Source organism: Salmo salar, chromosome ssa06 (assembly GCF_905237065.1).
Source record: "Salmo salar chromosome ssa06, Ssal_v3.1, whole genome shotgun sequence".
NCBI lineage: Eukaryota > Metazoa > Chordata > Actinopteri > Salmoniformes > Salmonidae > Salmo > Salmo salar.
In genome coordinates this window covers 28,948,420-28,974,495 of record NC_059447.1, presented here as the reverse complement: position 1 = coordinate 28,974,495, position 26,076 = coordinate 28,948,420, and the positions used below count along the sequence as shown (strand labels likewise).

The 26,076-nt window shown below is 42.5% G+C and overlaps 1 protein-coding gene across 3 annotated transcripts; it reads right to left on the bottom strand.

The window, feature by feature from the left end:
- Positions 1-6,224: 6,224 nt before the first annotated feature.
- LOC106601563 (3 beta-hydroxysteroid dehydrogenase type 7) lies at positions 6,225-25,604 on the bottom strand. Of its 3 annotated transcripts, none has more exons than XM_045720145.1 (7): positions 25,264-25,604; positions 17,708-17,970; positions 13,970-14,125; positions 12,225-12,333; positions 10,323-10,422; positions 9,604-9,766; positions 6,225-9,424 (listed from the first exon to the last, which is right to left on the bottom strand). In XM_045720145.1, the coding sequence occupies exons 2-7, from the start codon at positions 17,865-17,867 to the stop codon at positions 9,012-9,014; spliced, it is 1,101 nt and encodes a 366-aa protein (XP_045576101.1). In that variant the 5' UTR covers positions 17,868-17,970; positions 25,264-25,604; the 3' UTR covers positions 6,225-9,011. The 3 variants fall into 3 exon arrangements, with proteins under 3 accessions (XP_045576101.1, XP_045576103.1, XP_045576102.1); XM_045720147.1 differs by lacking the exon at positions 25,264-25,604 and adding an exon at positions 24,024-24,042; XM_045720146.1 differs by lacking the exon at positions 25,264-25,604 and having other exon boundaries at positions 17,708-18,111.
- Between the last annotated feature and the right edge of the window lie 472 nt (positions 25,605-26,076).

The following is a 26,076-nucleotide window of genomic DNA, read 5'->3' as shown; positions in this document are numbered from 1 at the left end:
AGGCACTCTTTCCTCTGGTCTAAAACAAATATCCCAATGCCCCAGGGCAGTGATTGACACGGCCCTGTGTAGGATGCTGTCTTTCAGATGGGATGTTAAATGGGTCTCATGACTCTCTTAGGTCATTAAAGATCCCATTGCACTTATTGTAAGAGTAGGGGTGTTAACCCTGGTGTCCTGGCTAAATTCCCAATCTGGACCTCAAACCATTATGGTCACCTAATAATCCCCAGTTTACAATTGGCTCATTCATCCCCTGTAACTATTCCCCAGGTTGTTGCTGTAAATGAGAATGTGTTCTCAGTCAACTTACCTGGTAAAATAAATAATCATGAAGGAGAGGCAATGCATGTTTGAATTTTATCAAGGGAAGAGGTAGAAAGGATACTGTTGTCTCTTTTGGATAACAAGTCACCTGGTACAGATAATCTTGACACAAAATTGCTTAGAGTTACAGCTAACCAAATATCTACCCCAATCTCTCATATTTTTAGTAAGTGCTTGATGTATGGGGTGTGCCCAGAAGTCTGGAAAGAGTCAAAGGTAATTTTTTTATTTATTTTTATTTCACCTTTATTTAACCAGGTAGGCCAGTTGAGAACAAGTTCTCATTTACAACTGTGACCTGGCCAAGAAAAAGCAAAGCAGTGCGACACAAACAACACAGAGTTACACATGGAATTATTATTCCACTACCTAAGAATAAAAAATCAGCATTCACTGGTCCTAATAGTCGTCCTATAAGCTTGCTGCCTGTGTTAAGTCAATTATTTGAAAAAATTGTATCTGTACAAATCAAACATTATTTATCATGTAATGATCTGATAACGGGTTTCCAGCATGCATACAAAGAAGAGCATTCTACGAGTACGGGCTTAGCACAAATGACAGATGATTGGTTAAAGAATATGGATGACAGGAAGTTAGTTGGTGCAGTGTTGCTAGATTTCAGTGCTGCTTTTGATGTAATTGATCATGAACTGTTACTTGTTAAACTCAAATGTAATGGATTTAACCCTTGTGTGGTCTTAACATTCTGTATATTCTCCTTGTTCTAACGGTCAAAAATGATAAAGCAGCTTAATTGAATTTTAAACCCCAAATCTATTTTGCACGAAGAAACAACCTGTCATTTATCACAAACTTTGTGAATATCTGGGTTTTCCCTCTTCATAATGCAGAAAGACTGCATTTAATCAGTGGACACCACTTGTTTTTATTACAACACACCTGTCATAATTGTTTTCTTTACTAAAGTAGAGGTTTATTATTATTATTATTGCTAAAGGTACTGCATAGGTGTAAACATACATTTTTTTAACAAGTGATAGCACTTGTATAGCCTAAGAAAGTAGCAGAAATGTGCAGAAAGTAGTTTTGAATGCATTTTATTGAAGGGTAACAATAACAGTCTTGAACTTTTTTGGCAACATAGTGATATATTCTTATAAACTGTACAATGAGGAATTCAACTATAAAATTCAAGTCTTCTCCCATTTTTTGAACCCTTTCTCCCACCCACAAGGTGTTTAAACAACAACAATAAATAAGAATAAAATAAGATAATAGATACAAAACAAAAATGTAATGAACATAAATCAATCAACTCTAATTAGCACATGTAGGACAGAGCATGCACAGACCAGCTGGCTGGTGTGTTTACAGACATATTCAATCAATCCTTATCCCACTCTGCTGTCCCCACATGCTTCAAGAGGGCCACCATTGTTCCTGTTCCCAAGAAAGCTAACTGAGCTAAATGACTATCGTCCTGTAGCACTCACTTCAGTCATCATGAAGTGCTTTGAGAGACTAGTCAAGGACCATATCACCTCCACCCTACCTGACACCCTAGACCCACTCCAATTTGCTGACCGCCCCAATAGGTCCACAGACGACGCAATCGCCATCACACTGCACACTGCCCTAACCCATCTGGACAAGAGGAATACCTATGTAAGAATGCTATTCATCGATTACAGCTCAGCATTTAACACCATAGTACCCTCCAAACTCGTCATTAAGCTCGAGACCCTGGGTCTTGAACCCGCCCTGTGCAACTGGGTCCTGGACTTCCTGACGGGCCGCCCCCAGGTGGTGAGGGAAGGTAACAACATCTCCACCCCGCTGATCCTCAACACTGGGTCCCCACAAGGGTGCATTCTCAGCCCTCTTCTGTACTCCCTGTTCACCCACGACTGCGTGGCCATGCACGCATCCAACTCAATCATCAAGTTTGCAGACGACACTACAGTGGTAGGCTTGATTACCAACAACGATGAGACGGCCTACAGGGAGGAGGTGAGGGCCCTCGGAGTGTGGTGTCGCACTCAATGTCAACAAAACAAAAGAGATGATTGTGGACTTCAGGAAACAGCAGAGGGAGCAGCCCCCTATCTACATTGACGGGACAGTAGTGGAGAGAGTGGAGAGTTTTAAGTTCCTCGGCGTACACATCACGGACAAACTGAAATGGTCCACCCACACAGACAGCGTGGTGAAGAAGGCGCAGCAGCGCCTCTTCAACCTCAGGAGGCTGAAGAAATTCGGCTTGTCACCAAAAACACTCACAAACTTTTACAGATGCACAATCGAGAGCATCCTGTCGGGCTGAATCACCGCCTGGTACGGCAGCTGCTCCACCCATAACCGGAAGGCTCTCCAGAGGGTAGTGAGGTCTGCACAACGCATCACCGGGTGCAAACTACCTGCCCTCCAGGACACCTACACCACCCGATGTCACAGAAAGGCCAAAAAGATCATCAAGGACACCGACCACCCGAGCCACTGCCTGTTCACCCCGCTAACATCCAGAAGGCGAGGTCAGTACAGGTGCATCAAAGCTGGAACCGAGAGACTGAAAAACAGCTTCTATCTCAAGGCCATCAGACTGTTAAACAGCCATCACTAACATTGAGTGGCTGCTGCCAACATACTGACTCAACTCAAGCCACTTTAATAATGGGAAAATTGATGTAATCAATTTATCACTTGCCACTTTATATTATTTATATTAGATAATGTTTACATAACCTACATTATTCATCTCATATGTATATACTGTACGCCATACCATCTACTGCATCTTGCCATCTTGATGTAATTAGATGTATCACTAGCCACTTTAAACAATGCCACTTTATATAATGTTTTCATAACCTACATTACTCATCTCATATGTATATACTCTACTCTATACCATCTACTGCATCTTGCCATCCTGATGTAATGTATCACTAGCCACCTTAAACAATGCTGCTTTGTTTTCATACCCTACAATACTCATCTCATATGTATATACTGTACTCCATACCATCTACTACATCTTGCCTATGCCGTTCGGCCATCACTCATTTATATATTTTTATGTACATATTCGTATTCATCCCTTTACACTTGTGTGTACAAGGTAGTTGTTGTGGAATTGGTAGATTACTTGTTAGACATTACTGCATGGTCGGAACTAGAAGCACAAGCATTTCGCTACACTTGCATTAACACCTGCTAACCATGTGTATGTGACAAATAAATGTGATTTGATTTGATGCAAGTGTGTGTGCATGGACTTTGCAGATGTATTTCTCACATGTGCAGCACATAGTATTTGTTTTACAGTCCTTCTTTGGGGGGCAGAATTGGCATCTCCTCCTCTTGCTTGCCCCAGCTGCAGCCTCAGGTGGATCAGGACAAGATTCAGCCTCCTGAACAGCTTTCACAAGCGCTGCAGAGGCTGCTGTGTGGGGGAGGCACTCCCTTCTTTGAATGTGTGGGGTTACAGGTGCCTTTCCCAGGTGCTCTAGGAACACCCTACTCTTGTTCCGCTTATCAGGCAGGGCTGATCTTGTTCCATATCACAAAGGCATTGTATGAGGACACATCAATGATGTTATGGAAGATGACCAGGGGCCAGCGGGCAGTCATCCTCCTGCAGCTGTAAATTCCAGCTGTGGCTTCCTGTCCTCACGATCACTGATCTCAGCTGTTTTGAGCACTGTGCTCAGGAGGACCACATTCTTGTTCCTCTTTGGGAGGTAAGAAACTAGAGTGGTGGTGGGCGTGAAGGCAAACTTTGATGAGAAGGCCTCTCTCCCCCTTGTTGCGAGGAATGCAGGGGGGAGCTGAGGCTTGTTCTTTCGGACTGTGCCAACCATGGTGATCTTCCGCTTCAGGAGCTGCTGGCTGAGTTCATAAGAGGTGAAGAAATTGTCACACGTGACATTGTGCCCCCTCAGTCCATCTGTCACATCAAGCACAACCCGCATCCCCTGGTTCTTCTCCGGGCCTCCACCGGTCGGCTTCCCTGTGTTGACTTGCATCTTCCAAGCGTAGCTGGATTGTGCGTCACAGGCCACCCATATCTTGATGCATACTTTGCTGGCTTGCTGGGCATATACTGCTGGAAAGGACAGCGACCTTTTGATAAAAGAGATTACTATCAGTAATAACAATCAGTGTCACAGAAAACAATCACATAAATCAATGATATTACAGAAAAACAATAATAAAATTAAGTGAAAATCACTTACATTACAGATATGGAAATAAACATTTACCTCTGAATGGAACCAGTTGCTCATCCACTGTTACTTCAGGCTGAGGGTTGTAGAGGTACGGCAGAGGCTCAACCCACTTCTCCCTGACCTCTCTTATGGCTGCCAGTTTGTCTCTCAGACGTCTTGCAGGTCTTGGCTCACGGTTATCAAATCGTAGCATTCTTGATAAAGTGTGAAAGACTTTCAGTGGCATAGTGGCACGGAAAATCGCCCTTCCACTCTCTGCATCCTAGAGACTACATGTAGCCTCACCTCGGGACCAATACACACCCGCTAAGATTAGCAGCCCTATGTAGGCATGCAGGTCAATCTCATCCATCCTTTTCCAGTTGTCTCCATATTTAAGGAAACCCTCCAAATTTGTCATCTCCAGGATGATTTTTTCGATGGCTGGTGTGACGAACATGTAGAATGTAGAGGCGATGTCCTGGGCATGGGCAACTGTATGTCTTGTGGGCCCTGGGGTCATCCTTATGACATTTTGTGCTTCCATCCTGCCCTGGTTGTCATATGGTGACAAGGACCATGTTATTTTGCTGTTCTTTGACAAAAATGTCTCTCTTACAGCTTGGGGGATTTCTTCTTCATCTGAAGATGATGCATCATGCTCTGGGTTGTATGCTTCCCCATCTTATTCTTCAGATACCTCCTCCTCTTCTAAATCATTGTTCTCTTGTTCCTCCTGGACATCTGAAAAAAGATCAGATCTACGACCTGTTGGGCACTGAAATGTGCACTCATGGTTCAGCAAAGAGAGAACTGGGGGGACTGTCATCTGCAGCACCTTTATAGCCTCTGACTGCATTCCCATTAGTAAACAATGCTTTCAAGAAATGTTTATTTTGTCAGAAATGTGTTTATTTTGTCTGAAATTGTTTTTGTCTGTGAACTTGAGTCATGTGTGGGGTCGTGGAGGGGAGATGCTGCACATGCACAAGAACATTTTAGTTTTGTCTGAGTTCAATCAATAGCACACATAATCTCCATTTCTCATTGTGTGTATGTGTGTGTGTGTGTGTCTTTGTGGTGTGTAAGTTATTTTATAACAATCTTTGTACCCTGGTGGTGTACAGCTTTCATGGAAATGTGAACAAAGGTGATGTTTCACTTTTTCTAATGTTGGGGTTACTCTAGGAAAAGTCAACACATTTAAAGTTGAAAAAATATAATTTAGGGGGTTTTCTCTGCTGTTAAACAAAGTGGCGGGTCATTTTTTACCCTTAAGACAACACAAGGGCTAAGTCTGCAGCTCTATCCTGGATGGAAAGCTATCTATCAAGGATGAGGCAAAAAGTGTTCTTTTAATGGTAGCTTTTCAAACATAAAATATATACACTGTGGTGTTCCTCAAGGAAGTTGCCTAGGCCCACTTCTCTACTCTATCTTTACTAATGATTTACCTTCAGTAATGAACAAATCAAGAGTGGTCATGTATGCTGATGACTCTACAATGTATAGCACAGCATCAGAATGTAATGAGCTAACATGTCCTGAGCAGTGAACTAAGAATGGTGTCTGAGTGGGTTGATATGAACAAATTGGTGTTGAACATTTCTAAAACTAAATGTATTGTATTTGGTTCAGTTTTGTACTTGCTGATGATCCCCAGTTGAATGTGTTGATGAATAGAACACATGTAGAGGAAGTGAAAAAAAACGAAACTACTAGGCATCATGTTGGAAGCAGCTTTATCATGGTCAGAACACATAGATAATATTGTTATTAAGATGGGTAAGGGAATTGCTGTTACAAGAAAATGTTCAGAGTATGTAACATCTAGCACTCTGAATCAGGTGATTCAATCCCTGATCCTATCACACTTAGAGTACTGTCCAGTTTCTGGTCATCTGCAGCAAAGAAAGATATTGAAAATCTCCAAATCGTTCAAAACAGGGCTGCCAGATGAGCTCTTCATTGCTCTATCTGTATGAATATTATCCAAATGCATCAGCATCTCTCATGGCTTCACATTAAAAACAAATTACTATTCAGTCTTCTGATCTTCTTTAGGAATATTATATTTTTCAAAAAACCACAGTATTTATCAAGCCAGTTGGTACATACTAGCAACATGCAAAACCACCAAACCAGACAGGCAAATTCAGGGCAGCTAAGACAACCCAAGCCAAGGACAAATCGCCTTAAATCTACAGTTTTATATAGAGCCATAGCTGAATGGAACTCTTTAACAATCCATATAAAAATTGGGCGAGCGGTTTGCTGATGTCAAGGTTGTGAACAGAGTGCACCATGGTGGCAGTGGGGTTATGGTATGGGCATGCATAAGCTATGGACAATGAACACAATTGCATTTTATCGATGGCAATTTGAATGCACAGAGATACCGTGACGAGATCCAGAGGCCCATTGTTGTGCCATTCATCCGCCGCCATCACCTTCTGTTTCAGTATGATAATGCACGGCCCCAGGCCGGTATACAATTCCTGGAAACGGAAACTGTCTCAGTTCTTCCAAGGCCTGCATACTCACCAGACATGTCACCCATTGAGCATGTTGGGATGCTCTGAATCGACTTGCACGACAGCGTGCTCCAGTTCCTGCCAATATCCAGCAACTTTGCAAAGCCATTGAAGAGGAGTGGGACAACATTCCACAGGCCACAATCAACAGCCTGATAAATTCTATGCGAAGGAGATGTGTTGTGTTGCATGAGCCAAATGGTGGTCACACCAGATACTGACTGGTTTTCTGATTCACGCCCCTGCCTTTTTTGGTAAAATATCTGTGACCAAGATGCATATCTGTATTCCAAGTCATGTGAAATCCATAGATTAGGGCCTAATTTATTTATTTCAATTGATTGATTGATTTCCTTAAATGAACTGTTACTTAGCAACATTTTTGCATTTTTTAAAATATTTTTGTTCAGTATAGTATAGTCTTTAACTCCCCTGATTACTTGTAGCTGTATATTCCGTTAGTTTGTGCTGTTGGTCTCACTCAAGTGGCTGCTAGCACCGTCATGAAAAGGGGCATGAGGGAATCCCTACAATATTACGTCTTTCTAAGTAGTAAGAATACTTGGAAGCAGGCGTCGGGGTAGGTTCCTTGTCAATCATCGGCTTATTGGTAAGTAAATCAATCAAACCTTTATTAATGCAATTGCAGACAGAAGTTGACAACGGAAACACAGCACGTATGTTTCAGAGTAAGTTCTGCAAAATAAAAAAGGTCAAAGTTGCTGTAATATACTTGCAGTCAACCACTAGTGGTGTAACTGCCTAAGTCAACACCTTCTAGTCATGAGACCAAGTCCATGCATATACAGTTATGCAAACTTGCAGGAGAAAACAATAGTTCCAGTGTTTTCTAAGGGCTCAGCAGTAATTTTCCATTCACATATGTCTGACTTGTCTCTTATCTATTTACTCCCCTGCAGGGGTCTGTGTCTATGTATCTCTTTTAGCTTTGAGGCGCTTTCTCACAGACACCCTGTTTTGACTGCAATGGCTCACACATCTTTCAGACCGTTCTGTATAAGAGGCAGAGGCTAGAAAAGAACTGTGGAACAGTATTAAACATTATAATGCATATATTGCTAATCTAAAATTATAATAATAATCAATAGGCATGAAATATAAAATTAACCTTTGTCTGAAGTTTAAATCTGAATGCACTGGGAAATGTTATCTTTAATGATTTTTTTTATTATTATTGTTTTTAAATTGGCAGTGCATTCCGATTATAAAATCACCTTAATGTATAGCAGGTGATTCATAAAAGTCTAAAATCACATAATCAGACAATATTCTCTGTGTGCATTAATGCATGTTTAAGATGTAAATACTTATTTTCTGCACTAGTGCTCTTCAACAAAAACAGATTAAGTCTATGTAGTGATGATGTCTTGTGGAAAGGTATTGCATTTTCATGTATGTATTGCAAAATATGTATAGCAATGTATTGCACTGTGTATTGTTGGAAATAGACTCAAAACAATTCATGAGCAGCTTTCCTAGATCACATACCTACACCCTTTTATAACTACAATCACATATCTACCCCTTTTTTAAGAAGATGAATATCGCAATGTTCGATAAAGCCCAAACTTTTTATATTGTCTCTTATTTAGGGCTGGGAAGCGTCTCATGTGAATCAGAAGATCATGGGATGGATAAGTGACCCATTTCAGTGTGGAACATGGCTTGTCATCATTTTGCCTGAGGAGCTACAGGCTAGCCACAAGTAGTGACAGGTAGGAGGACATAACCATTTTTGAAGAACACGTGCAGGAGGTCATAGTTCAGGGTTTAAGAGTTCAGGGGTCAAGAGTTTGTTTGCATACGTGTAATGATAATAATGCTTATGATGGAGCAAACATAGTGAGAATATAAATCTGAGAAAGTCCTCTCACTCCTCCATCCATCCAGGGTTATGATGTGTGGTGCATCGGTTTAGCCCAGACAAGGTTCCGCCAGACCAGCAGATCAGCCCAGATCAGGAGTCCTTGGGGCCTGCGAAGGGAAAGGTGTCCACCCATCTCTGTGTGCGGGCCTTGCACTGTTCCCAGTCATAGAGGGGGCGGTACTGGAAGTGGCGCTGGGCCTTGTCTGAACCCACTGTGAAGGAGGTGCTGGCCACAGCGAGTGTGTAGCGATTGAGTAATGGTGTGTAGCTGCACACAGGCTTCAGCACCCAGCGGAGCAGGTCATTCAGGCACGCCACCAACCACAGCACCAATAGCGGCACACGGACCTGGCGGAAGTTGAACCCAGACAGGAACTGCATGTTGAAATCCTCATAACTCTTGTAGGGTGAGTCGTCATAGCAGAAGTAAACTTCCCCTCCAACCCGTTGGGGGTGCTCTCTCAGGGAGCGAGCAGCCAGCAGATGCATCCAAGCCACGTTACCTGAAAAAAAAGGAAACTATGCTGAGAACGTGCATACCACTAGCCTAATCCACTAGGGCTGGAGAACAAGTTAAGTAGCCACCTTGGTACATAACCAAGAGCTCAGTAGAAAATCAGCTAAAAGGATGCTCAAGATCTTGTAGGTGTGGCTAGGTATCAGCACGGGTTTCAGGACTCACCTGCATAGACACGACCATGTTCCGTGTCCTTTGGGACGCCTCGAATGATCCAGCCCCCTGTCCTCACACCCATCTGATAGAAGTCCCTCATCAGCTGGTGCTGCTCACCATAGATCCCTGTGGGACGGAGGGAGCATGTGTACAAGCAGGCCCCTTCATTCACCTGGCCAGAGAGAGGAGAGGAAGGATGTGGTAACAGAGCATTAGAAACTGATGGGAGTGGACGGGAAATGAAAACCCAGATTCCCAAATATGCAGTTTTAACTCAACATGTTAACAGAAGGGTGGAGTAGACTAACGCACAAGGGAACACTTAAACAGCTTTTTGGCAGAGTAACAGTGAAGTTGAAAAGAATTCTACCATTTATCATAACTCAGAAATATTAGTTTTTTTGCGCAGAGTAACAGCACAAATGTGGCCATTGGGCGAAAAAATCTTACATGCAACATAAGCTCCAAAACAAATTTTTCATGGATTACTATAGTGTATTTGTGTTCTGCGGTACCTTTTTGAGCAGTTCAGTCAAAGAGAGAGAATAAGTATCTGAATAAGGTCCATGAAGGGATTCCCTATCTGAATCAGGCTATTAATGAGGGTACCATTAAAGGCAACTAACCCCCGGATCTTTCAAAATGTCCATCAAATAAAAGTGTGTGAGTTGGTCTGTGTGTGTTATTACCGCGTCTTTGTATGAGATGTGACGTGTTTATACAAGTACCTTATTGCCGTTGGCCTCCAGCACCAGTTTCTCTGCCTTGGCCTTGCTCCTGGGGTAGGGCATATCATGATAAACATTGTAGACGGTGTCTTCATCACCTCTGTGCATGAAAGAGAGAGAGGGAGACGGTGGGGGGGGGTGTTATTATTTGATGACCTTTGAACAGAATATCACATGTGGAATGTGGAATGATTCAGTATAATAGCCAGATGGACACTGGCAGTTTCATCCTGTTGTTTCTGTGAATATTTTAGCAAAGTCAGTCATGCATGTAAAGGCTGACAGACATTTTCCCCCGGACACTGTGAGTGCTGATGTGAAAGGAAGAGAATAACAAACACATCTGCAAATCCACAGTGTGTGTGTGTGTGTCTGTCTGTCTGTCTGTCTGCATCTGGAAAATATCTTCAACACGTGACAGCTGGCAGGATGACTTCAGGGTTGGCTGGTGATCAACTATTTCCCTCTTCCCTCTCTCTCTCTCTGTCACTCTAATTCCTTGGTATGACAGAAATGAGTTTAACATCTGAAATGTTACGAAAAAGATCCGATGACGCTACACAAAAACATCAACGCTCCCAGGACATGCCAGCCTAAAACAGGTCAAACCAGACAATGCTTTAAGGCTTTGTGTACCTGAGCCTATTACCTAACACAGGGCTGTTATTATGATGTAGTTATTGTTGCCACACAGTTTTCCTGACATCATCACACAGCATTGCAAAGTACATGGGCCTGGCTATGTTCATATTGAACTGGCAATGTGCAGCTTCAATTCAATGGTGCAGATGAATTCTATCCTGTGATGTTCCTCATACCTACTACTGACTGTCATCATCTTTGTCACATATCCACTTATCTTCTTATAGGGACCATATGTGATAAGTACATTCCTAAACACACCTAGAATAACACACAATGACGTACACTGAGTTTACCAAACATTAGGAACACCTTCCTAATATTGAGTTTCACCCCCCCCACTTTCTCCCTCAGAACAGCCTCAATTTGTCAGGGCATGGGCTCTACAAGGTGTTGAAAGCATTCCACAGGGATGCCTGCCCATGTTGATTCCAATGCTTCCCACAGTTGGCTGGATGTCCTTTGGGTGGTGGACCATTCTTGATACACACGGGAAACTGTTGAGTGTGAAAAACCCAACAGTTGCAGTTCTTGATACAAACCGGTGCGCCTGGCACCTACTACCATACCCCATTCAAAGACACTTAAATCTTTTGTCTTGCCCATTCACCCTCTGAATGGCACACATACATAATCCATGTCTCAATAATCTCAAAGCTTAAAAATTCTTCCCCTTCATCTACACTTCATCTCCACTGATTTATGTGGATTTGACATCAATAAGGGATCATAGCTTTCACCTGGTCAGTCTGTCGTGGAAAGAGCAGGTGTTGATAATGTTTGTATATGTCTGCCACATCAGAGAGGCTAGTGCTTTAGTCTGTGTAAGAGAGGGAGGGATGAAGGAAGTGTGCCTTGATGTGGGCTCTGCTTCATATCCATCATCTATTAGACCTTAACGCAACACTATGACTGGAATGCTCTCTCATGTCTCTCTAATAATAATCATCATCTTTATTGTCTCTCTCTATTCCTGTCTCCTATCTTTCCCCTGACCTGTCCATCTACCTCTTTATGCATCTCTCCTCGCAGTAAATGTCTCTCGATGGAGAATTAGGGAAGAATTGAGACATACGAGTTCATAGAGAAATCAGAAAATAAAATAAATAGTCACATGGCTGATATAATACAGATAAGGGAAATCTCTACCATACGGGCTAGACAAAAGACAGATGGAGGAGAGGAAGTGATTTAGTGGAAAGAGGAAAAAAAGAAGAAAAGCCTAAAGGAGAAACAGATATTTGTGAAGTAAAAGTCTACCTGATAAAGGGGTCTCCTTTCACATTGGGGCCGACCACCTCCATGCTGCTGGTGTAGACCAGATACTGAATACCATTCTCCACACAGGCATTGATCACATTCACAGTTCCTGTTAGAGAGACGGAGAGAGGAAGAGAAACATTCTAGAGGCCAATAACTAGAGGTTATCATTGATTTAATTGCAGAAAGAAAGGGCTAGGATGTGGTGCGGTCAACATGAAGTGCGTGCAGAACATCTGGTCAGAGATGTTGGCAGACGATGAGTACACAAGTACCTGGAGGAGGATGTTGTAGGAACTAGCCCCGGATGATAAGTGTTTTCTCAGAGCTCAACACAAACATCCTAGAAGGATTTGAAACATCTGATATACAGTAATTACACTAACTAATACAAACAACTATTCCTGTGAGGACAATGTCACATTCTCCAAGAGATGAAGAGCAGAAATATGGGACAGATACCCAGATCTGGGACAGTGAGACACACACCCACCACAGTACGCCACCCACCACAGTAGGCCACCCACCACACGGGGAATAGATAGAATAACCACAAACTGGAAACAAAGTGTCAGTGTTCAATTGGGCTTATATAATGCTTCCAAGGGCTTGCTATTTTAATTTGATGTTGTTAGTTTAATAGAAAACAGTTGACTTGCAGTCGATCACAGAGAGCAGCTGATTCTCTTCAATAAGTTGAGTTTGTAGGTAATTCAGTTGCATGAAAACCACCTGACAGGCTGGCACTAACCTTATCGTGAGATGTGAAACCTTTTGAGATGAGTCTTTTACAGCCATTTCAATCTCATGACAAGCACACACACAATTTCTATAAACAGGCGACTCTCAGAGACTCACACACACACACCATTTCTGTAAACAGGCCTTCTCAGAGACTGACACACACACCATTTCTATAAACAGGCCTTCTCAGAGACACACACACACACCATTTCTATAAACAGGCCTTCTCAGAGACACACACACCATTTCTATAAACAGGCCTTCTCAGAGACACACACACCATTTCTATAAACAGGCCTTCTCAGAGACACACACACCATTTCTATAAACAGGCCTTCTCAGAGACACACACACCATTTCTATAAACAGGCCTTCTCAGAGACACACACACCATTTCTATAAACAGGCCTTCTCAGAGACTCACACACATTTACCCACTACATAAATAATGACCTTATTTGTGTATGTCTATGTTTGCTCACTATAAAACCATTGTTGTAGTTGTCATCCTTAACAGACTCAAGGGGCAGTTTTATAGTCAGAATGTTCAGAGGAAAACACCAGGCACTATAGGAAGGGAGAGGCGACAGGCAAACAGGAAAAACGTGGGTTATACCATGAATCACAATAACATTAGGGAACACTATTTCATGGGTTTTCATGAGTCTCCATAACAGTTCCTGTTGTGGTATTCATTTACAGTCAAGAGAAGCCAACCACCCCTCCTATGTTTGTCTCGTTCTATCATCAATCATCTCGAAGGCAACCATTTCTCTCTCCTCTCTCCATTCCCTTCTTCGTAAATCCTCCTGTGTCTTAAGGCTTCCACACATCGCATCGAATGCGGATCTAGTGTTCGTCTGCCCACCGTTCAGCGAGCTGTGTTTTCGGGACCACTCGCTGTAGACGTCTGACTGACCACATTTTTTCTGCGATTCTACGTGTAAAAATCGGTGCGTATTCTCGGCCAGTGAATGCTATTGCTGTGTCTGAGCCCTTACCTTGAACATTCACAGCCTGGATGACTGTCTCAGGGACTCTGTGCCAGACATCCACCAGGCTGGCCGTGTGGATGACCAGGTCTGCCCCCTTGGACACCTCCAGGACACTGGAGTAATCTGTGATGTCCCCCTGCGTCACCACCACCTTTACTCGCTCTGACGGGGGAGAGAGGGAGAAAAGTGGAGGGGGGGGTTGTAAGATGTTAGATATAGTGTAAAAGAGATTGTTTTCACCGGAATGAAATATCTATAAAACTGATCTACAATGCACAATAATACAATAGATCCTAGATTGAGATTGGACAACAAGACATGGACATCATGTACAGAATAATAGCCTAAGAGAAGAATCAGACATATTGTGGTTAGAAGGTCTAGGTACATATGTTGTGTGAGGAGGAAGCAAGTCTTTCTATGCATGTTTCCATGGCTATATGAAGTATTCTTTGATTCTTTGACTTGAGTGTTCATTTGTTTCCTCTAAATCAGATCCTACATTGCCTAGCTACCTAACCAAAGTTGGGTCCACTGAGGAACTCTGTCTGTTTCTGGAAAAAATGTAATCTGATGTTGCTATAAAAGACCCAATCACCCCACCATAATTAACGTCTTCTCATACAAGGTCTTTATGTTTATTGGAACACCGGTAGGTGGGTCACAACAAAATCACGTTCTCACAAATGTGTCTTTTGAGAGCATTTGTCTGTTTGTTCCGTCTTTCCTTCTTGGAATGATAAGATGGAATAGAAGCTGCCCTTATTCTCAGTTTGCTGTCCCTGGCTTGGCTTATCTAGATCATGGCCTTGAAATATATCTGATGACCATGAAGCCAGGACGGGTCTGGAGTCCAAGTAACCACAGGAATGGTCCCGACTCATAAAAAAATACACTCTTGCCTTGAAGTCACACTACTGCAGCTGTCTCTTTTAGCTCTGCCTCAGTGGCTTGGTTAAGTAGCAAATCAAATCAAATTGTATTAGTCACATGCGCCGAATACAACAGACCTTACAGTGAAGTGCTTACTTACGAGCCCCTAACCGACAGTGCAGTTTCAAAAAATACGGATAAGAATAAGAGAAAAGCAACAAGTAATTAAAGAGGAGCAGTAAAAAATAACAATATATACAGGGGGGTGCCGGTACAGAGTCAATGTGCGGGGGCACCGGTCAGTTGAGGTAGTATGTACATGTAGGTAGAGTTAATTAAAGTGACGGGGGGGGGGCAGGGCAATGTGAATAGTCTGGGTAGCCATTTGACTAGATGTTCAGCAGTTTTATGGCTTGGGGGTAGAAGCTGTTTAGAAGCCTCTTGGACCTCTGCACGGCAAGTGCTCCGGTACCGCTTGCCGTGCGGTAGTAGAGAGAACAGTCTATGACTGGGGTGGCTGGAGTCAGACAATTTTCAGGGCCTTCCTCTGACACCGCCTGATATAGAGATCCTGGATGGCAGGAAGCTTGCCCCAGTGATGTTCTGGGTCGTTCGCACTACCCTCTGTAGTGTCTTGCAGTTGGGGGCCGAGCAGTTGCCAGGCAGTGATGCAACCAGTCAGGATGCTCTCGATGGTGCAGCTGTAGAACCTTTTAAGGATCTGACATTATTTTATGATTTCCATTGAACCAAACCTAAGCTAGGTTCTGTAATTACCCAGTAACTACAGCAACTGTAATTGAAGTAATTACAGGAAGTGAAAGCTTCAGTCAACCTTGTCCTCTGAAGTTTACAAGCCCCTCTCTTACTAGGCTACTGTAACTACATGAGATGCAGCAGCGGTTCACATGCTACGCAACAAATACACCAATAACCAAGTTAAATTCTTGGTTTGTTTTGGTTATCGGTTTAATCACTCATACCCTTCTCTGTGAAAACATATGTATGCTTCATATCTAAAGAGAACCTACAGAACGCAAATACTTTAGAAACATTTCAAGCAAAGGCTCAAAGTTAAGTTGCAAATCTCATTCAATCACAGCTTCTTGGTCTTTTCAGTTCACTGTTACAACGAGATTAGAACTAGACTATGAGCTCTGATTACATAAAGTGTACTAAAGGCCTCCCCATGGCTGGGCTATATGAATACTACCAGCCACCAGGCTTTGTGCACGCCTTGGAATAGCCTACATCCCTCAAACTCAAGTCGGGGCCTCGAAGCCAGCTCCACTGCGGTTTTTCAATGTTCCCTTCTAATCAGTGACTGATGTAGACCTTGGTCAAGAGGTGGGTGCAATGATTAATCAGGTAGAGCAGAAAACCAGCAAGCTCCAGACATAGTATGAGGGGAATACCACAAGTCATTTTTTAAATTTTTCCTCAGCCCCTACATCTCCTCTACTTGAAAAGCACATTCTCACCAGGGGAGAAATATATATGTTCTGTATTTAAGAGAAAACAAGGTGTTCTAATATTACCTGGATGTAGCCTACGGCAATATAGGAGGTTAAAGACTAACAATGTAAGCCTATCTGGGCGATTTCATTTGTAATCAATGCCAAGTATTTAGCTCATCAGTCATACACATCTATGGAGTGATCTTCTATCACCGAGTTTGGAGGAAGGCTCTGTCCAACAAACCTGTCAGTCTGTGATGAGCGCAGCCTTCCCCACATACCACCCTGCCTTTCCGATTCATATTCCACACAAACGGAAAAGTCACACAAGGTGACAGGGTGCAGGTGGAGATTCCTGTTATGACAGTGACATGTCACAGGTTACGGGAAATTACATAGGCCGGCTGCAGTGTTCCAAGAACAGGAAATGGAATTAGGAGGGGTGTGGGCCATCTGTGTCCATGACCCCATCATGTTATTACATTGTTCATGCAGACCGATGCAGTCAAATCAAACGCATTTATAAAGAGCTTTTTACATCAGCAGATGTCACAAAGTGCTTATACAGAAACCCAGCCTAAAACCCCAAACAGCAAGCAATTCAGATGTAGAAGTGACCTCAGCGGAGTGCAGATATGTGTTGTTTACCATCCTAACATTTCCCTTTCAGTGACATTCGCTAACTCTCATCTCTGTCACACTCTAGTATGTATCTGACTTTCCCATCTCTCCCTCTCGGTCCATCTACCTACTGCCCACTCTCCACCTCTATCCCATATATGGCTCTGCTTCTGTAGTGAAGACTGACAATGGAATAAAAGTTTGTACAAAGTTAGTAAATTAAAATGTGCATGTTCTTATGCCTGAGAATATAAGAGTAAGAAAGGTGTAAGCCAAAAATAAAGGGTGTCAGAAAATAGTTTTCATGGAATACAGCTGATATCCAGAATCTATTTGATTGGGTATGTATGTGGGTAAAGGTCTGTGATGCTAGTCTAGGTTCTCTCACTTTCAGTCATTTCAATGTGCTATGGTAGATAAAGACCCTAACTGTTTCACTGAGGAGTTGATACCCCACCTCTTCTCAGTGCATAAACCCCTGGACATTCATGATTAGAGGTCTTGCCCACTTGAGCCTCTATATATCTTGCTAGGAGTAGCTTAGCCCAATAATCATTGTCACCATGAATAAGTAACTTAACTATCATGTTTAAAACGCCACTAGTCCCACAACTGCAAATCATTCTGGACATTTATGAGCTGTTTTCAACTCAGCAGTCTCGTGTGGTGTTTGGTTATGCCAATGAAATATGCATAAAACATTATTAGACAAAACTACAAAATGGGGTTTGAGCATGTCAGTGAACTGCCAGACATTTACAATTTATGTTTCAAGCATATATTTTTGTTTTACCTGTGCTGTGGCCATTTAAACTTGCGTCGATGTGTTTGCCAAAAAGTCGAATTTCGGTTACCGCATCCTCTTTCTCCAAAAGGATCTGTAACAGGTGTTGTCCGAGGAACCCACAGCCCCCGGTGACGAGATAAACCAGGCCCCGTTCTTTAGTCGACATTCTTCAATGTTGCTAGTTGCTACTATCAACGCGTAATGTTTGGTTGATGAGCTACTGAGTCGTCCTTGTTGATCTTCTACAACTCCCTCTGCGATCCAACGTTCTAAAAGAGCGGAGAGAGAGAACAAAATGAAGAAAGACAGGGAGGTAGAGGTGCGTTCAGTCCTCTTAAACGTTTGCTGCGTTGAACAACGGTGTGTACTGAACGACACGTTCCCCAAAAATGTTATTGTACGTTCTTGAATAGACTACCGCTTGGTAGATGTGGCTAGAAACAATGAGTGACGTGTTTTAAGGGAAGTGGTCATGCTGACAGTGTTCCCTAACCCTCCTCGTTCGCCAACCCAGGTCGTTCAGTACAGCACCGTTTCCGTTCAATTGAACGTTCCAGAACGTAAAAGCGTACTGAACGCAGCCCTGATCGGTTTGTACACAGCGTTCGGAAACTGCTCCGCTTCACTGGACTTAATTGATGACCTTCGACTTAGTGTTTGTTCTATCATCAAAGAAAGGCAAAGATCACTATGCAAAATGAACTCGATTGGTCTTCTCGTTTTAATGCATGTTACTGTAGATAGGCTATATGCCACCATGATTAGATTATAGTTTATTAGTCACATGCTCAGGGTTGCAGATGTAATGGCAGGGTACAGTGAAATTATTGAGCTCCGACAGTGCAGGTCAAAGGGAAGTGATTGAAACATTACACCAAAAAATATATACACATATTTCCAACTGTAACAGTGATAAATGTCCATTGGGGTGGGTACAGGATACATGTTTGTTGAGGGGGGAAATGTCCATAGAGGGAGCAAATAGCTGACTAGTGGTGGCTATTCAGCAGCATTATGGTCTGGTGGTAGAAGCTATTGGCCAGTCTGTCAGTTTTTGCCATTATGCTCCTATACTGCCCCCGTCTGAGTGATGGAAGCGGGGAGAACAGACCGTGGCTCCGGTGGCTGAGGTTCCTGATTATCTTCTTGCCCTTCCTGTGACACCTGGTGTTGTAGGTGTCCTGGAGGGCAGGCAGTGTGCACCCAATGGTGCGTTCGGCTGAGCGCACCACACTCTGTAGTGCCTTACCGTCAGCAGCGGTGGAGTTTCCATACCAGGCTGTGATGCAGCCCGACAGTATGCTCTCGATTGTGCTCCTGTATAACACTGCTGCAGGCTGTCGCCTTGAAATTCTACTGTATCCTACACCCGCCACGCAAGTTCACATTCCACACAAAAAACTACATGAAGGCAACATCTATGTAGAGCACTGAATGATTTATTTATTGTGTAGGCTATATGACAGAGGGACTCTGGTTTGGGGACTAGAACAGTCATAATCAGTACGGACCTGCTATGTTCACTAGAAATATATTATTCACTGTCAGCAGTGGCGTGTATTCATGGACGCCAAGGGAAGCCAGGCTTTCCCAAATATTTAACCAATAAAATAAAATCTAAAATAATTTCTTTCATCTCTGTGTTTTCATCAATTTACGTCAATTCGCAAGTAGCTGAATTTCACCAGAGAAATCATCCGAGCGAGGGCAACAGCGTCCCTCTGTCTCAGAATGTGTAGCCCATGTATCTGATGCTGTCTGGACCAAAAGACTATTACATGTTGCCGCCATAGCATTTGATTGATTGATGCCAGCAAGCACTTGGCCTCCCATGATTTAAAAACAATATAATATTAAATAATAATAATTAGCCAATCAGCATTGAGCTGAGCTCAACTGTGGGTTGTCCTGGTGCCACAAAACGCCCCCCAAGGGAGCCCAGTTTGGATTTGGCTTCAGACCATTCAAATAACTTCCTAAGCAAAACATCATTTTCTGGTCTGCTTGTGTTGATGTCCTGCAGCAACTAGCTTGCTAAATCCACCCTTTCCTAAGCCATGGATGGAGAAGGGATTTGGACTTTTACATAATTCTCTGCACAGGCCAATGATTATGACATCGATTCTGATCGAACCATAAATTCCTGTTGTGCCACTGGCCTGAGACGATTGAAGTTCAATATGTAGCCGAGTAGGCTCACGGTAACTAACTAGCTAGCTAACTTAGCTGGTTCATTGTTGCCCATGCCAGGTACTTAGGCTAGCAAGCATTTTAGCTAGGTATCCAATAACAACAAAAACTAAAAGTGTATGACAGAGTCATAGACCGATTTCCCAACAAAGAGAGGATGGCATTAGCGTTCAACTAGTCTAAAAGTAGGGTGAGTTAACATGTTATGTTTTACTTGCACGCACACACACACACACACACACACACACACACACACACACACACACACACACACACACACACACACACACACACACACACACACACACACACACACACACACACACACACGTCACCAAAGATCCTGGCATACAGCAAAGCTACAGGATAAGGCACAGAGAGACATTTCAGAGACATCCACCTAAAATGATAAGTGGTACTACATTTAAAGCAATGCGTATGAACACTCGACATACAGGCACGTCAAAGACACGGACACAGACACACACCAATTCCATTAACACATCTATCTCCAGGCCATCAGACTGTTAACCTGTTAAATAGTTAAATAGTCACCACTAGCCGGCCTACTCTACCCTGCACCTTAGACTGCTGCCCTATGTACATAGTCATTGAACACTGGTCACTTTAATAATGTTTATATTCTGTTTTACCCACTTCATACGTATATACCAGTGGAGGCTGCTGAGGGAGGACGGCTCATAATAATGTCTGGAATGGAGTCAATGGAAATGTATCAACCACATCAAAAACGTGGTTTCCATGTGGTTGATACCACTCCATTCCAGCCATTATTATGAGCCATCCTCCCCTCAGCAGCCTCCACTGGTATATACTGTATTCTATTAAAGGCTTATCCTATATAACTACTGCTGTACACACCTTTTCTATTCATATACTGTCCATAAACACAGCATTATGTACATAAAGGACTCTGACATTGCTCATTCTGATATTTCTTCATTTATTTTATTTTATTTTTGGGATTAGTGTGTTTGGTTTTGAATTGTTAATTATTACTGCACTGTTGAAGCTACAAACGTAATTATTTCGCATTACCTGCGATAACATCTGCAAAATGTGAAACAGACCAATCAAATGTGATTTGATCTAACAAAGTTAGTTTTATTTTTGAGTGTGATAGCTGGCCTCAGCCTTGAGATTGGGAGCTTAGTTATGGCACTGTATCAATAAATACACTGAACACTTTGTTGATAGTTACTGACGCCTCAACTGATCGTTGTCAAGGGGTCGTAATCAAGGGGTCAAACAATAAGGAATCACTGTAGGGATTATTAATATTACTCATAAGTTAAAGGGATATATTTACAATAGACAGGTACAGTTGAAGTCGGGAAGTTTACATACACTTAGGTTGGAGTCATTAAAACTCGTTTTTCAACCACACAATTTCTTGTTATCAAACTATAGTTTTGGCAAGTCAGTTAGGACATCTACTTTGTGCATGACAGAAGTAATTTTTCCAATAATTGTTTACAGACAGATTATTTCACTGTATCACAATTCCAGTGTGTCAGAAGTTTACATACACTAAGTTGACTGTGCCTTTAAACAGCTTGGACAATTCCAGAACATGATGTCATGGCTTTAGAAGCTTCTGATAGGCTAATTTACATAATTTGAGTCAATTGGAAGTGTACCTGTGGATGTATTTCAAGGCCTACCTTCAAACTCAGTGCCTCTTTGCTTGACATCATGGGAAAATTAAAATAAATCAGCCAAGACCTCAGAAAAACAATTGTAGACCTCCACAAGTCTGGTTCATCCTTGGGAGCAATTTCCAAATGCCTGAAGGTACCACGTTCATCTGTACAAACAATAGTATGCAAGTATAAACATCATGGGACACGCAGCCATCATACCGCTCAGGAAGGAGACGCGTTCTGTCTCCTAGAGATGAACGTACTTTGGTGCGAAAAGTGCACATCAATCCCAGAACAACAGCAATCCCACAGTAAAACGAGTCCTATATCGAAATAACCTGAAAGGCCGCTCAGCAAGGAAGAAGCCACTGCTCCAAAACCGCCATAAAAAAGCCAGACTACGTTTTGCAACTGCACATGGGGACAAAGATCATACTTTCTGGAGAAATGTCCTCTGGTCTAATGAAACAAAAATAGAACTGTTTGGCCATAATGACCATCGTTATGTTTGGAGGAAAAAGGGGGAGGCTTGCAAGCCGAAGAGCACCATCCCAACCGTGAAGCACGTGGGTGGCGGCATCATGTTGTGGGGGTGCTGTGCTGCAAGAGGGACTGGTGCACTTCACAAAATAGATGGCATCATGAGGTAGGAAAATTATGTGGATATATTGAAGCAACATCTCAAGACATCAGTCAGGAAGTTAAAGCTTGGTCGCAAATGGGTCTTCCAAATGGACAATGACCTCAAGCATACTTCCAAAGTTGTGACAAAATGGCTTAAGGACAACAAAGGCAAGGTTTTGGAGTGGCCATCACAAAGCCCTGACCTCAATCATATAGAACATTTGTGGGCAGAACTGAAAAAGTGTGTACGAACAAGGAGGCCTTCAAACCTGACTCAATTACACCAGCTCTGTCAGGAGGAATGGGCCAAAATCCACCCAACTTATTGTGGGAAGCTTGTGGAAGGCTACCCGAAACGCTTGACCCAAGTTAAACAATTTAAAGGCAATGCTACCAAATACTAATTGAGTGTATGTAAACTTCTGACCCACTGGGAATGTGATGAAAGAAATAAAAGCTGAAATAAATAATTCTCTCTACTATTATTCTGACATTTCACATTCTTAAAATAAAGTGCTGATCCTAACTGACCTAAAACAGGGAATTGTAAAAAACTGTGTTTAAATATATTTGGCTAAGGTGTATGTAAACTTCTGACTTCAACTGTACATAAGTATATGGAAAAGCATCTATTCTCATTATAAACTGAGACAAGTGTTGTTCAGAACACACAACCCAGTTGGTCATCATGTCTGTCTAAAAGTGTGTGACAGAGTCATAGACCGATTTCCCAACATGAAAGAGAGGAGGATGGCATTGGCATTCAACTAGTCTACAAATAGGGTGAGTTGACATGTTTTGTTTTACTTGCTCACACACACACACACACACACACACACACACACACACACACACACACACACACACACACACACACACACACACACACACACACACACACACACAAATAAGTACCATGGACAGCCACATGATATTTAACAACATCGATTGAACTAAATTGTTTTTGGTATCTTTAAGTTTGTTTTCAGTCTATTAAACTAAGCATATATAGCCTTGTTGATTTTATGATGTTTAAATGTTTAAGTTGAATTGGTGCTGGAATGGCGGAGGCAGTGCTCCTGTTGACTTTGTGCTGACTTGCGGTAACTCTGTGGTTGTAAATCAGTAGTTTATTTAGTAAACTGTCAAAAACATTAACTTGCTTGAGATAACTGTTTGTTACATGCGATATTTGCATTGTGGACTTCACACAGATGTGGCTCTCCGGTTTTGTGATGAAACAAACAGTATGTGTAGTTGAATTTATTCCGCAACTGTGTGACTGTTGTCTTCTAGCTGTCACGGCCTTATTGTGTATAACCATGGTGTATGAACTAATGGCTATAGAGCAAACAATGCAATTGTCACAACAGGTTGTAATATGGCTTTTTTACTGGCTTGGCTTGGCTTGCTCAATGATTTTAACCACGGAACTGTTCTACCTGTCAGTCTGGGGCAATGAAGCAGACAGCCCCAGTGGTCTGAAAAAGTCTTACTTCCTTTAATTCTTTCTCTCTGACTGGACTGGATTGAATATCATGTCAAATGTCAGAAGCCTTATTGTTCTCCTGTTTTAACAACATGGCCATTCATCCAACATCTCTCTGTGTCCAATAATAGCCTTCTTGAACAGCCCTTGTAAGTCATGCACATAGCAACATTTGAATGGACAACATATTGTGAAACAGATATTGTACTAGTGTAAAGTGACACACATGGTATTGTTTTTCCATTCCTTGCAAATTTCCAGACAGTCACATGATTTACAGACAAGTCACCTATAGTCTCAGCTACAGACTGCAAAACATTGTCATTGTCAGGTTAAATGAGAGCATATTACTCACAGCGCTGAATCAGGCAGTATTTACTGGTTAAACAGCCTCGTTATACCCATCCTGTCACAGTATCCACAGAAAATAGTGCCCCTCCTCGGCCGGGCGGCGCTCGGCGGTCGTCATCGCCGGTCTACTAGCTGCCGCCGATCTGTGTTCGTTGTGTTTTGTCTGTCTAGGTCCGCACCTGTTTTCGTTTCTGTCATTAGTGGGGGGTTATTTAGTTTGTTCCTTTGGGGTTGTGTGTTGTGCGGGATTGTTGGTTTGTCAGCGGGGTTTTACGCTGTGGCCGTGTCTTTTTCTCCTTCGTTTTATTGGAGAATTTATTTTTCTCGCCGGGCTGCGCCCCGTGTGTGATTTTCCCTTTGTGGATTACCTGTGTCCCTTTTGGGTATTGTGCACTCCCTGTGCCTTTTTGATCACCTAGTGTTTGGGTGTGAATAAACTTCGAGCTACTGGACAATATCTCCTGCATTTGACTCTGCTCCTTCCTCCTGCCCTAAGTACCCGTGACACATCCTGAACTTTAAGTTACCGTTGACCATCTGCTAAACAGTCTCACTGATTTGGTTGAATGTGGAGTATAACTGATTTTGACAATCTAGATCAACTATCAATGAAGATGGCAAATTATTATTTTAAAATGCATGTCACAAAGTGCCCCCAAAAGAACAGACCAAGCTTGTAAGTGTCCTAGGTCGGGAGAAACCTCAGAGCCTCATCACTTAATTTTGAAGGCCACTAGATGCTTGAAAACAAAGTGAAACAGATGCAATTTCAGTAAATAATTTACCCATTATGTTTGGGTTATGCTCATTCAATGAGGTATGTCCTAAATGAATGAATGATAAACATTCAATAAACAACTTCTAAAATGTTCTATTTAGGGTTTTACAACTTGGCTTCACCTAGTTTTTGTAAATTATTTTACAACATGCAACTTTGCATAATAACATATTGGTTATCATGAGTGAGTTCAATCACCCTTGTTATAGAAGCAGAGTTCATGAAGTAAAAAATAACAAAACCAGCTCAGAAAATGCATACTTCTTCGCCACATAATGGTCTAAGTGTCTGTTAACCCAATTCCATACAAGGTCACGTCTTGCTTATTTGTGTTTCCTCCTCCTCTGACACTACACTTTGCAATCCACTTGGCTTCATTTAGAAAGCACCACGTTTTCTCCATCTCTATCGCTCTCACACACACAGGAAACACAGTTTTCAGGTGGAACTTGACTGACAAACGTACCTTCTGTTGTATCCTCTCTATGCACAAGGGCATTGCAATTTCCGGCAAATCTGCAAGTTCCTGTACGACATTGTGTGCGTTCCACTATGCACACTCACCCTGATGACATACAGTATAGTACCACACAGGGTAGTAGAAGACGATATAAAAAGATTACAATGTATTACAAAATCGCTTGACGACCCTATATGGATATTATTCTACTACGGTCTGGTACTCCCCCCCCTGAAAGCTAGATTGCAGATGAATAAGAAAACGGAAATCTAATATCCCATAACTCTTTGCAACAATGCGCTAGTCCAATTTTTTTATTTTTGTTTCCCGAACGCTGCCGCATGCAATTATTACGTTGTCATAACTTGTATATTTTCAAACTAGCCTGAACGTGTCTAACACACCGACTGCGTCATTGCATCACTGCGTCATTGCATCACTGCTCCGTAACATTTTGCGCAGCTAGTCAACTATACTGATGCTGGTACCTTTTGCAGATGGTCGCATGCGGTTGTACACATGGAGGAGAGAATCATTTTCGCAGTGTCCTCAAAACCGTGTCTTTTTGACACAACTGCTGACAGCTACAGGGACATTAACACAAAAAATGCTGCTTGGAGACAAGTGTCCACGATAGTACTCTCCTCTTCCATCCTATCATCTCTTCCCTCTGCTCAAACCTTCTCCAACCTATCTCCTGATTCTGCCTCCTCAACCCTCCTCTCCTCCCTTTCTGCATCCTTTGATTTTCTCTGTCCCCTATCCTCCAGGCCGGCTCGGTCCTCCCCTCCTGCTCCGTGGCTCGACGACTCACTGCGA